This window comes from Aethalodelphis obliquidens, unplaced genomic scaffold (assembly GCF_003676395.1).
Source record: "Aethalodelphis obliquidens isolate GAN/ISIS:26980383/991018 unplaced genomic scaffold, ASM367639v1 scaffold14, whole genome shotgun sequence".
NCBI classification, from domain to species: Eukaryota; Metazoa; Chordata; class Mammalia; order Artiodactyla; family Delphinidae; genus Aethalodelphis; species Aethalodelphis obliquidens.
Window position 1 is genome coordinate 471524 of NW_020837958.1, and position 13184 is coordinate 484707.

Consider the following 13184-nt stretch of genomic DNA (forward strand, 5'->3'; position numbering starts at 1 on the left):
CAAATACAAATTATATATATTTAAGATGTACAATGTGATGTTTTGATATACTTATCCATTGGGAAATGATTACCATGATCAAGCTAATTATATCTGTCATCTCACATAGTTAACATTTTGTGTGTGTATGTGTTGAGAATATATAAGATCTATTAGCAAATTTCAAGTGTACATTATTATTTATTATAGTCACCATGCTGTACATTAGGTCTCCAGGCTTTACTTATCTTGTAACTGAAAATCACACTTTGACCAACATCTCTCCATTTCTTCCACTCCCCCCCCAACCCTGAACACCGCCCTTCTACTCTGTTTCCATGAGTTCAACTATTTTAGAGTCCACATCTAAGTGAGATCATGCAGCACTTTTCTGACTCTGTCTGGCTTTTTTCACTTAGCATATTACGCTTCAGGTTCATCCATGTTGTCACAAATGGCAGGATTTCCTTCTTTTTATGGCTGAATAATATTCCACTTTCTAAAGATGTAGATATATAGATATATCACATCTTTATCCATTCATCCACTGATGGACAGTTAGATTGTTTCCATATCTTGACTCTTGTGAATAATGCTGCAATAAACTTGGAAGTGCAGATATGTCTTTGATATCCTGTTTTCATTTCCTTTGGTTATATATCTGGAAGTGGGCTTGTTGGCTCATATGGTAATTCTATTTTTAATTATTTGAGGAACATTCATACTGTTTTCCATAGTGGCTGAAGCAATTTACATTCCTTCCAGTATTGTACTAGGGTTCCCTTTTCTCCACAGCCTACTCAACACTTGTCTTCTTGAGGATAGCCATTCTAACAGGTGTAAGGTGATAGCTCATTATGATTTTGATTTGCATTTCCCTGATTAGTGATGTTGAACACCTTTTCATGAACCTGTTGGCCATTTGTATGTCTTCTTTTGAGAAAAGTCTGTTCAGATTCTTTGCCCATTTTTATATCTGGTTATTTGGGGTTTTTTGCCATTGAGTTGCAGGAGTTCCTTAGATCTTTTGGATGTTAATCCCTTATCAGATGTATGGTTTTTGCAAATACAGTCTCGCCTTCTGTAGTTTGCCTTTTCATCTTGTGGTTTCCTTTACTGTGCAGAAGCTTTTTAGTTTGATGTAGTCTCACTTGTTTACTTTTACTTTTGGTGCTTGTACATACAGTGCTATAAGCAAAAAACCATTGCCAAAACCAATGTCGTGGGGCTTTCTGCCTGTTTTCTTCTAGAGTTTTAAAGTTTCAGGTCTTCTGTTTAAGTCTTTAATCCATTTGGAGTTGATTTTTGTATATAGTGTAAGGTAAGAATCCAATTTCTTTCTTTTTTTTTTTTGTATGTGGGAATCCAGTTTTCCCAACATCATTTACTGAAGAGACAATTCTTTCCCCATTGTATATTTTGGGCATCTTTATTTTTTTGTTTTTATTTTTTTTTAGTAATTTATTTTTTGCTGTGTTGGGTCTTCGTTTCTGTGCGAGGGCTTTCTCTAGTTGTGGCAAGCGGGGGCCACTCTTCATCGCGGTGCGCGGGCCTCTGACTATCGCGGCCTCTCTTGTTGCGGAGCACAGGCTCCAGACGCGCAGGCTCAGTAGTTGTGGCTCACGGGCCTAGTTGCTCTGCGGCACGTGGGATCCTCCCAGATCAGGGCTCGAACCCGTGTCCCCTGCATCGGCAGGCAGACTCTCAACCACTGAGCCACCAGGGAAGCCCCTAATTTCCTTCTTTAATAATCAAATATGAAGTATATTCAATTACTTTTAAGACTCAACTTTACTAATTAATTAGGAAAAGACACACAAGTTAAACTATCTTCATTATAAAAGGACTTTGGCTTTCCTGGGAGTTAGTATGTTAAATTTTAGTCTCTAGCACATTTACATACCTATCTCTATTTTTCTATTCTTCAAAAAACTGTATTTAGAAAATATTTATTGGAGGTTTGTATCAATTAAATCCTGTTGTCATTGAAGACCTATTTCTGAATCTACTCTATAGAACTAAAAATAAAATTTAATGGGTAATAGGATTATCTGATAGTCAACATTAAATTAATAAGACATATCCCTAATAAATAAAAGTATCTAAAAATTCACCTTCACTGAATCAGGACCTTCACTGAATTAGGGGTTTTAGGGATCAGATACCTAAAGAAAGGTTTATAGCAATTATTTTTGTATAAAACCATTGTTTTTCCAACAAAATTCATGAGCCCAATTTCCAAGTTTCGATTTCTCTGTAAATATGGAGTCAGTTTGACTAGAATTTAATAATCCTAACTCTTCTGCTGTTGTCTCAAAATCAGGAATAAAGGATCCAATTTTATTTATTTCATTATCTGTAGAAACTGGTGTAAGCCACACTGATTTCCTGAAGAGAAGAGAAACAAAAAGCAGATAGGGTTGGCATGCTTGTTACCAGGTCTTTCTGAATCTAAATTTGGGGCCAAGCTATTTTATTTTTTACCACTGTTTAACATCATGATCATTTTCAATATGGTTATTTAGGGGTACCTGCACCCTCTGGATAATAGATGATTTGTAATACTTGTCTTAGTAGAGTACCAAAGCACCCAGTAAAACAGACTTAGACAAATGGATCCTAAGAACAGTAAAAGTTGTCAAAAGCTTAATTACTGGTGACAGAGGTGTGTTGTGTGTGTGTGTTTGTGTGTGTGTGTGTGTGTGTATATACAGCAGTAAAGCTCATGGACCAAAAACCTAATCATATACCTTTGTTGGCCTAGTCTTCATTTTTAAGAAAGATAGCTGCAAATAATATAATAATATTACAATCAAAATAGAAATGCCTTAGTTATCACTCTTAATCTGGTAGCCTATGGAGAAGCAATAGCCCCAGGGGATTAGGTTAGAACTTTTTACATTACTCTAAGCACTGGCCAGTATATAGGAATGAAAGTGTATGTGTGAGTGAGTGAGTGTGTGTGTGTGTGTGTGTGTGTGTGTGTGTATGTGTCTCTGTGTGTATCTCTGTGTGTGTGTATGTGTGTGTGTGTGTGTACACAGAATCAACTGTTAATTTCTATTTAGGGGTCAGCTACTCCCCAGAATATCACTGAGTCTCTCAGCCTTGGTCTTTCCTTAAAATAAGTTGAAGGGAAGGTCAAGAGTATTCAACAATGTGGTTGTACTTGATGCCACTGAATTATTCCCTTAAAAATGGTAAATTTTCTCTTATGTATATTTTACAACAATTAAAAATACCAATTCTCCCTCACCCCCCAAAAAGGGACTCTGATGATGTTAAAAGATATTACACATTGGCTCTGAGCTCAAAATTCTTTTTTCATGTCAGCTATTTCCATATATTAAACAGGGATAAAATTTTTCCTTGTGGTTTTCAGGTGGTTTCTAAGATTTTTCACTCCGGGTAAATATTCACTCAGGGTAAATATTTCAGTGTCATGGTAGAAGTGTATCAGGATATACTATTCCACTTGGTGTCACAGTTCACGTGGAGTCCTTTTGGGATTCAGCTTCTCGGTTCCACAGAACTGCAAACAAACTGCATTTAATGATAGGCTGATAAGCCTGTCCTTTCCTGTATGTCCATGAGTTAGTATTAAAATGAAGCCTTTCCTTTCCTGTATGTCCATGAGTTAGTATTAAAATGAAGAATTGGTTTTCTCTTAACTTTTTAGTCATTTACTCTAACATGGAATTGAACCATAAAATATATTAGAAAAAGAGTATTACGAAGGAGAAAACACTGAAAGGTAATATCATGTTTGATTCTTCCACTTACTAAGGTGACTGAGGATTTGCTTTAAAGTTCAGTTACTGTAAAATAACCTAGTGACACAAGATTATATAATGTTTTTATTCTAAAATGAATATTTTAAAATTAAAAAGTACTCAACATATTTTTAAATGCTAATTTGGTGTTCATTTGGACTTATGCTTATGAGCGAGTCATGTTATAGTCTCTAACATCTACACTTCTGTAGAAGCACATGGTAAGTAAAGGTGAAACTAACATATTCAAAAGGAGTATGGTCTATTGGACTCACCTAGAGGCAGAACATTCCAAAGGGATTTTCTGATGGTCACAATGTATATTCCTAGGGTTAAAGTACACCTCTGTTTGAAAAAGGAGAGTATCCTCTGAAACAACCTAGGAGAGCACAAAGGTTAAGTAGAAGATATTTCTAGTAACAAAGGGGGCAGGTACACATTTGAATAGGAAGTAGAAAACATTCAAGGTCTCAGAAATGGCTACTGTCACTTTCAGGTACATACAAAGATCTGACAACCCACTGGGACAGAAGAGGAGTGTTATCTGTAAGAGTGAACTTAAAGTACCTGGAAAAAAATCTTAGCAGTACATAGGAGCAAACTGAAACTGTTACTCAGAGCTATCTTTATCATGCATTCACAAAAGGTTTTCAGTAGTTCTTCTGAGAAAGATGATTTGGAGATCAAATAACAGAGTGGTTTAAAACATAAGCTTTGGAGGGGAATCCTCCTGTTTGGGCATCTAAACTACCACCAACTGGCTGTGCATCCCTGGCCAAATTATTAAAACACCTTCTGAAGTTCTAGCTCCCTCATTTCTAAAATAAAGACAACATCTAATTCATAGGTGACAGTTTTAAATAGGCATTGACCCCAAATACTTTTATAGTATGAATATAAATTGTTTAAATTTGGGAATCTATGAAAAGATAACACCCCAAGATAACAACACAGTTTTAAGATTTGTGCCTGGCAAAATAACTGACAGAGATCTTATTCCAGTAAAAATCTAGTCCCCATAGAGGCACACATCCTGAAAGATGTGTTGAATATAAAATACCTTCCCAGAATTGGTGACCTCTCACATTAGGAACATTGAATGGAATTTAAAACTATCTCCTGAGCTTTAGTGAAATACGACAGAAGCCTAAAGACAACTTAAAATCAGTTCACTAACGAGTCTGGAAATCTGTGCTTTAAGTCTTATGCACAAAGAGGACTCAATATTCAGTGACCGAGTACGGAACTGTATTGTCGTCTATCCATAAATTACTCTAACTAGAAGCAAAATTTGTTCTTAAACAACAAAAAACACCAGGACAATAATTTTAGCACCAGGCATAAAATTGTGAAAAAATATCTAGGTTTGTTTTTTGGTTTTGTTTTTTTAACAGATGATCATTATTCTTACCTTTGTCCTGATCCCACAGTCATGCACAGGGTATATAAAATCATAGGCATATGTTTGTATCCGAGGCACAGGGCAACCCGATCCCAGATATAATTCATCAGCAAATATATACAAATTGCTGCTGTTTGCACATGGGCTTACAGAGACCATCAGCCAGTCCATAGAACAACTTATTTTCACTGCAGAAAGAATCGTGAGAAAAGGTCAGATGTGTATTTATCTTAAGCGGGAGCTCAAAGAACATCCAGCTACACCCTTTGTGATAAAAGATGTTCCTTTCTCTGGCAAAGGTTATCACAGCTTAAAGAACAGCATATGGGGGTTTTCATATTACCACTACTTTCCAAAATATCTGCATAATTATAGCCTCCAATAAGTAAATTTCAGTTCTTTCACAGGGAAAAAAATCAATACACAAGAACATCATTATCTTCTAGCCCCCTGCCTCCTCTTAAAGAAATTAGATTCCAAAGAGCATGATATAGTTAGGACTACACAGAAGGGACAGAAGTAAACTGCAGTACATTAGAAGAATGATGTATTCTCTGTAATACTTTTCAAAGAGGGAAAAGGAGGAAAGTTGGTATGGTAGAATTCATATCTAGAGCAACCAGAACCGGAAACAATCATAGCCACAAGAGGAAATAGTCTGCAGAGAGAAAATCTACTGTCTGGGATGGAAGTTTTATGAAAATTTTAACATGAAACCCATTCTGTCCTTTACACTGAGCATCTTCAGTAAGTCATAATAGTCACTATTTCTAATTGAGTCATTTTCCCTTTGGAAATGAAGTGTACTGGATTCTGACTTAGTGTGCTAGACAGTCATTAACCAGAGGTTCTCAGGGGATGACCAGAGTTAAATTTCATAGGTCCTTCTGTTGTTCAGAAGGAAAGTAAAGATTTATTAGCTTTAGTATTTAAAGATGCATGATAAGTAGTCGGGGGGTGGTGGTGGTTGTGGAACCTAATAAACTAGATGGTAAAACTTCCAAATTGGAGAAGAACAAAATAGAATGAAGGACAAAAATAAGCAAATTTCAAACAACATAGAAGGAGGCAAAAAAGGAAAAGGTAAAAAGACAAAAAAACAAATCAAAAAAGACAAAAGCAGTAAGATGGTTGCAATAAATTACAAAGTATAGGACTCCCCTGGTGGTGCAGTCTTTAAGAATCCGCCTGCCAGTGCAGGGGACACGGGTTCAAGCCCTGGTCTGGGAGGATCCTACATGCGGCGGAGCAATTAAGCCCGTGTGCCACAACTACTGAGCCTGTGCTCGAGAGCCAGCGAGCCACAACTACTAAAGCCCGCATGCCTAGATCCCGTGCTCCGCAGCAAGAGAAGCCCCAGCAATGAGAAGTCCGTGCACCACAGCAAAAAGTAGCCCCCGCTCGCCGCAGCTAGAGACGGCCCGTGCACAGCAATGAAGACCCAACGCAGCCAAAAATAAATAAAATTTAAATAAATAAATTACAAGTATACTAGCAATAATAATGTAAATGAACAAATGTTCAAATGTAAATGAAACATATTGTTAAAAATATGAACAAAATACTCCAGGCCAAATCACCAACAGAAGAATGATGAAATAAATTGAAATGCATTTATATAATCAAATTCCATACAACGTGGAAAATAAATTATAGTTATACCTATAAACATATAAATCTAAAAACAATTATGAGAAAGAAGCAAGTCACAATATACACCTTATATATCTATTGACACAAATGAGAAATAAACACTTTTCAAAAGCTTTTTTTCCAAGCAAACAGACTATTCTTAGATATCCAGTATATATCCTATATTTATTAAGGTATTAGAATCATAACCCAAAACATGATTCTTGACCTCATCTGATACAGCCTCTTTGTGTTTTACAAAAGCTAGAGTAACAGGGTTTAAAGCTTATCTTATTTTGACATTAATATAAGCAACTGTAATACAACCTATCATCAAAGCTAGAATACTTTGAACATGGATTTTATTTAATTTTCTTTATATTCCCAGTGAAACAGAACACAGATACATATATATATTTGAATCACAGCCCTTGCCGATGGTAGTACCTGCACGCAGGACTTCTAGATGAACAGAAATTGCAGAATTTCTACTTTAAGAAAGGAAGGACAGGAGAGTGACAGCCTGGCTGGTAATCTCCCCTTTAGGAAGACAGAGTTCTTGCTGCTGCCCGGACGGGGTTTGAATTCTGCAGACACACCTTTATTAGCTTAAAAGAAACTGGTAGACTGCAATACAATATATTCATGAGTCAGTGAAGGCCACCAAAAGCAAAGATTTACAGTCAGCTTGAATATAAGTTCTGCCAATTAGACTGATTGTACTTGGAGCCTCAGATGAAGATGTAAACCGGGCTGAAATGGTTAAGTTCACTCCAGGGGGCAATTCTACCGGGTAACTGGAACTTAAGCTACAATGGGTTGGGTTGACATTTAAGACAAATTTCCTAGACTCTCACTGGTCTCCTTAGTTACTACATATGTTCTGAATATAGCCACAACCAAAGCATTTGCACATCAATTCTCTTTGGAACCTAACAAAACCCAGAAAGTAAACAAAGGTAATATCCTCTTGTTCCACAAATAAGTAGTTCAGTCACTGCCGAAGTCTGATCAATGCCTCCAGTCCCCCACCAGCATGTCTTTAAAGGCAGAAGGAAAAAATGAAACAGCAAAGCAGCAATAGGAGTTTGACTCAGGTACGATGATAACTAGCTATTATCTCCTACAGGAAGAATATAAGGTGAGGAGTAAATTGGTAAGGGGTTCCAAGTCTAAAGCCTTACTTAACAGCTGCATTTAGAGGATATCTGGTGAATGAGTATGTGGTCAGAAAAATTATTAGGAGGCAAGATTTTCTTCCTAATGCAATTTAGATGACTTGTCACTGATGCCAGTCTTGATAGTACATTATGTGCCAGACATTATAATTGGAGTTTATATCTCATCTAAAAATTAATTATTGGTACATGTGCTCTAAGACACAAATCATAATCATAATTGACTTTGACCGTATACTCTTCACAGATTTACTTAGTAAACTCTTCCTCTATGGTAACTATAGAAATGCTAAGAATCAGATAATTTTTCCACAGCAAGAACTCATTAAATTCTTTCCCTATAGATGAATCTTAGTTTAGGAATTGACAACAGGTGGTCATTGGAAGAAATAAACAAGTGTCTTTAAAAATGACCATCTGATATATGTAGCTGAAAGAAACAAAGACACGAATATGAAAAGCTACATGCACCTCAGTGTTCACGGTAGCATTATTTACAACTGCCCAAATAAGGAAGCAACCTAAGCATCCATCAGCAGATGAATGGATACAGAAGATGTGGGGTGTATATATATATATATATATACACACACAATAGAACACCACTCAGCCAGAAAAAAGAATGAAATCTTGCCATTTGCAGCAACATGGATGGACTTGGAGGGCACTATGCTAAGTGAGATAAGTCAGACAGAGAAAGACAAATACTGCATGATATCACTTATGTGGAAGCTAAAAAATACAATGAACTATAGAGTATAACAAAAAAGGAACAGACCCACAGATATAGAGAACAAGTTAGTGATTACTGGTGGGGAGGGGGGCATATAGGGGTGAGCAAGTGGAAGGTACAAACTATTGGGTGTAAGATAGGCTACAAGGTTGTATTGTACAATATGGGGAATATAGCCAACATTTTGTAATAACTATAAATGGAGTATAACCTTTTAAAATTATAAAAAAATAAAACTTTTAAAAAATGACCATCTGCCGTCAGTATTTTAGTATCTCAGACTTCTCACAAATAAGCCTAACATGACTGTAAGTCAGCTGGTCATGTGTCAGATAGTCATTTACTGTCTTCTTTTCTATGTGACAGTGCTCATGTACATATCCACTGCAAAGTAGTAAAGTAAGATCACACAGCGAAAATAGCTAGTCATTCAAATCTTGACGAGGAAAGTTCCCAAACCAGTCACAGAGACCTAGTAGGCCTTGGAGGACATCCAGGATTCTCTTAAACACTTTGGAAAATCTGAACCTTCCCAGCATGAAGAAATAGTTCTACGATTAATGAGCGAGATACCTCCAGCACATTTGAGCCTGGAAGTTCTTGGTTTTTAAGGATAAGTCATCAAGGAAGTAAGAAAATCTAGGGAGATGTTTAAGACAAAAGTAGGCTTTGGAGAAGGCAGGTGTTCTACATCAGTGATTGTACCCTCCAAGTCACCTCTCTCCACGTGTTCAAAATATTGTTCTAACATCAGCTAGATAAGATTACCAGGGAAATCCTTCCTAAATGAATAAAGGTTCCAACAACTGGATTAAGATAGATTCAAAAGGGTAAGTGGATAGGGACATACAGGAAGTCCATGCTTCTGGCTTCACTACTTCTTGTTCATACTAGTTTTAGGGTCAAGTTTCAGTTTGACATTCTGAGCTTGTGTCTCAAGTAGCTGAGAAATGGTTTGAGAAAAAGCCTGAGGAACATGCATAGCTGTGCGTACACTAACTGCGGTAGAACCTTCCTTACACCCAAGCATCACGTACCGTAGCCAGGCCTGAACACCCTACTCACCCCTCCCAGGTAACTGGAATTCTTCTCCGACTCACAGGTCACTGCCCTTTCTCCACATGTATGGAATTAAATGATTGAAATTACTGAAATGCCAATAATTAACTGCCGCAGGGTGAGCTGCAGTAACCTAGGCATTCTGAAAGATTCATCTTAGGTAAAATGGAAAGATCAGAAACTAAATGTGGTTCTTGTTCAGAAAGGGCTTATAGGCCAAATGGGTAAGAAATTCACATATCATTTCCCCAAAAGAGACCCCACTTCAAGCAGAAGGAAACAGGAACATCAAGTGACTTTTAAAAAAACTTAGAGAACACAAAAAGTAATATTGAAATGCTGCCTTAGACTAGTTGAAATTTAGTCTGGGCTTGAAGCTGGGAAGCATCTGGATAACACAAAAAAAGTGGAGAACACTCCAGGTATAATAGAAAAGATATTGAATCAATTTATAGACAGACCAGACACTGATTTAGCTTTATCCTATTGGCTTTGCAGAACTGCTGATGAATTTAACATGAGTGAAGGCCAGATTGAATTTTAAAAAGAACAAAAGAGCAGTATCATCATCAGGGGGAAATACGAAGGGCCTGGAAGGAGGAAGGTCAGTAAAGATACAATCAAATATCTTACAATACCACCAAGTACTGGTAATTGGCAGTGAGTTCAAAAGGGCAGCCTAAAACATAGAGCCGAGGACTATTTCTGAAGAATCTCTGCAAATGAGGATTCAGATAGAAGATGATAACATAGAAGAAAGAAACATCTCAGACATTTAGGCAGAAAGTTAAAATGTGTCCTCAATATAAAGACTCAAGTCCAGTTGGCCTGAAAGTACTTCTTTTCTAGCAAATGGTAAGATCAGATCTCTATAGGGAGTAGAGCACCTGCTTGGAAAGATGGAAAGCAGTCATTCTGAGGAACCCTGCAAGGAAGCATTCTCTAGTTCATTTACCGTTGATGTTCTCAGCACAAGGCCAAATCAAGGCAGCAAGGAGAATCAAGATTTCTGAAGCCATAGAGACCTCCATGTGAGCAGACCCCCAGCCCAGGACTCCTTGGGACATAGGAAGTGGGAACAGCTTAAGTGATTTTATAATGGCATCCCATGCTCAGCTGCCTTCATTTTGCTACTTCGTTAGATCACCCACGGGGTGGTTTCCACAGTGTCAACCAACTAAAACCTGAGACTCTCCTGATTACCCCAACCCCAATGCTCAAAGAGGCCCATCAGGTGAAAAGTGCTAACTGATAACTGTGTGTGCCTGAGGCCTGTTAAAATCATCTGAGAAGCTGGCAAGGCACACACTTGCAAAAAAATGAAAGCACAGAAAACTCTTTTCACTAGGTAATTTTCAGGTGTCATCTAATATGCTGAATAACCTAAATCATACATATTTGAAATCAAAAGACTCTTATTTCTTAATTTCTACGGGTTTGGCTGTGGAAGAATCAGCAGCAGAGATGATAAAGTGACTTTAATCCCTGAGACAGAGACCTAAAGAAAAACCGTCTTTCTTGACCTCAAGAAAATCCACAAATTCTTCTCTGTTAATTCTTCCATAAATTGTTCTAGTTACTCTAGTCGGGTCAAGCCTTGAAATTATTTGCTTATAACACAAGATATACACACACACAATATCATAAGGGTAAATATATATATATATATATATTTGTCCTCATGTTTTATATACATATGTATATATAATTTTATATATAATCAACATAAATTCATTTTAATAGTTGGAATAAAAGTTCCAGCTAAAGGTTTTTCTTGTTTTTGCTAAAATGTCAATCGTGACATTTTTAGTTTTAAAGTGAACTTGGAAATCAAGTCTCACAGTAAATAAACTTCAAAGAATCAGAGTCGAAGACCTATCGTTGTTTTTAGTGACATCTGAATTATATTTTCAATGTTACAATCTGCTTTCAAATAAGCACGTGCACAGGGCTTCCCTACATGTCACAAAAAGGACTTTCGTTTCCAACATCACGTCCTCTAACGGAGAGTGAAACCCCAGAGCGGGGACTCACACAGTTCCTGCATCTGGAAGGCCTGGAGAACCCAGTCACCAACTACAAAGACAAAAGAGAGCTGAAGAAAGACAAAGATAAGTCCACGTTATTATTTTGTCTTTCATTTTCTTTTTTTAAAAAACTTTCTCCTGATGCTATTAACATTTCTTTCATCTAAAATTCATAAACTTTACATTTAACTTTCAAATCATTCCGATATAGGCATCTAATATTTTTTTCCTAAAGGCACCTGTGTCTACTAGTTAAGAGCTTAATTAGAACCATAGACTAATTTCTCCACTCTCAGTTTATATAAATTTGGGAAAGTTAAGGCTCACGTTCATACTCTGTAAAAAGGAGATAATGATACTACCTACCTTATAAGTTTGTTTTGAATATTAAAAGAGATAAAGGTAAACAGTCTAGCCAAAATTAATAGTGTACAAAAAAAACATGTAACACATGACTGTTTTCCTCAAACTTGAGCACAGTTAATTCCAGGGTTTTATGCAACGTTCCTGGGACTACTCAAAGCCACAGAATGAGCAAAGTCCATTTTTCTGAAATTCCAATTTTAATTCCAAATTTTGTTGTGAAAGGATAATGGAATTTCAATATAACTTTAATGTAAAATGGATAGAGATAAGGCAGAGATAATATATAAATCTTATTTTTAAGCAATTTCTAACTTAGAGAAATGTTGCAAATATACATAACTTATTTTTTCCTGAACATTTTGGGAATAATTTGCTAATATGATACTCCCTCATTCCAAAATATTTTAGAGTATGTTTCCTGCAAATAAGGACATTCTCCCACTGCAATGATTCTCAATATGTTGTCCTTGGATGCTGTGGGCCCACAGGATCAAAACTATTTTCATAATAATGCTAAGACATAATATGCCCTTTTCACCATGTTGACCTTTGCACAGATGTATAAAAACAATGGGGGTCAAACCACTGCCTAAGCAAGAAAGGCAGCGCCACCAAGCTGTGTTAGTCGTAGTCGTATTCTTCACCACCACATACTCACAGAAGAAGCCAGTTTCACTTAAGAATCAAAGCAGTAGGGCTTCCCTGGTGGCGCAGTGGTTGAGAGTCCGCCTGCCGGTGCAGGGGACACGGGTTTGTGCCCCAGTCCGGGGATCGTCTGGAACCTGTGCTCCACGACGGGAGAGACCACAGCAGTGAGAGGCGCTTGTACCGCAAATAAAAAAAAAAATCAAAGCAGCAAAAGTTATTCATTTTATTAAATGTTGATTGACCCTTGAGTACATGTCTTTTTAATATTCGGCATTATAAAATGGAAAGTATGAATGAAGCATTTCTGCTGTGTATCAGAGCGTGGAGATTATGCAATTTATTGTTTGATTTGTGAGGTGAACACAACCTTTTTTCATAGAACATCAT

The 13184-nt window shown here is 36.9% G+C and overlaps 1 protein-coding gene across 1 annotated transcript; it reads right to left on the reverse strand.

Moving 5' to 3' along the window:
• Positions 1-1631: 1631 nt before the first annotated feature.
• LOC113624681 (oocyte-secreted protein 2-like) lies at positions 1632-11368 on the reverse strand. Its single transcript, XM_027114596.1, has 4 exons — positions 10712-11368; positions 5164-5342; positions 4028-4131; positions 1632-2367 (listed from the first exon to the last, which is right to left on the reverse strand). The coding sequence occupies exons 1-4, from the start codon at positions 10821-10823 to the stop codon at positions 2166-2168; spliced, it is 597 nt and encodes a 198-aa protein (XP_026970397.1). The 5' UTR covers positions 10824-11368; the 3' UTR covers positions 1632-2165.
• Between the last annotated feature and the right edge of the window lie 1816 nt (positions 11369-13184).

What these genes read in the sequence shown, in the direction of transcription:
- LOC113624681 (XM_027114596.1), bottom strand. Translation starts at nt 10,823, where the DNA reads ATGTCCCAAGGAGTCCTGGGCTGGGGGTCTGCTCACATGGAGGTCTCT. An exon ending in TTGTGCTGAGAACATCAACG is followed by an intron (nt 5,343 to 10,711) that starts GTAAATGAACTA and finishes TTCTTTCTGCAG; the next exon opens with TGAAAATAAGTTGTTCTATG. An exon ending in TTGGAATGTTCTGCCTCTAG is followed by an intron (nt 2,368 to 4,027) that starts GTGAGTCCAATA and finishes TCTTCTCTTCAG; the next exon opens with GAAATCAGTGTGGCTTACAC.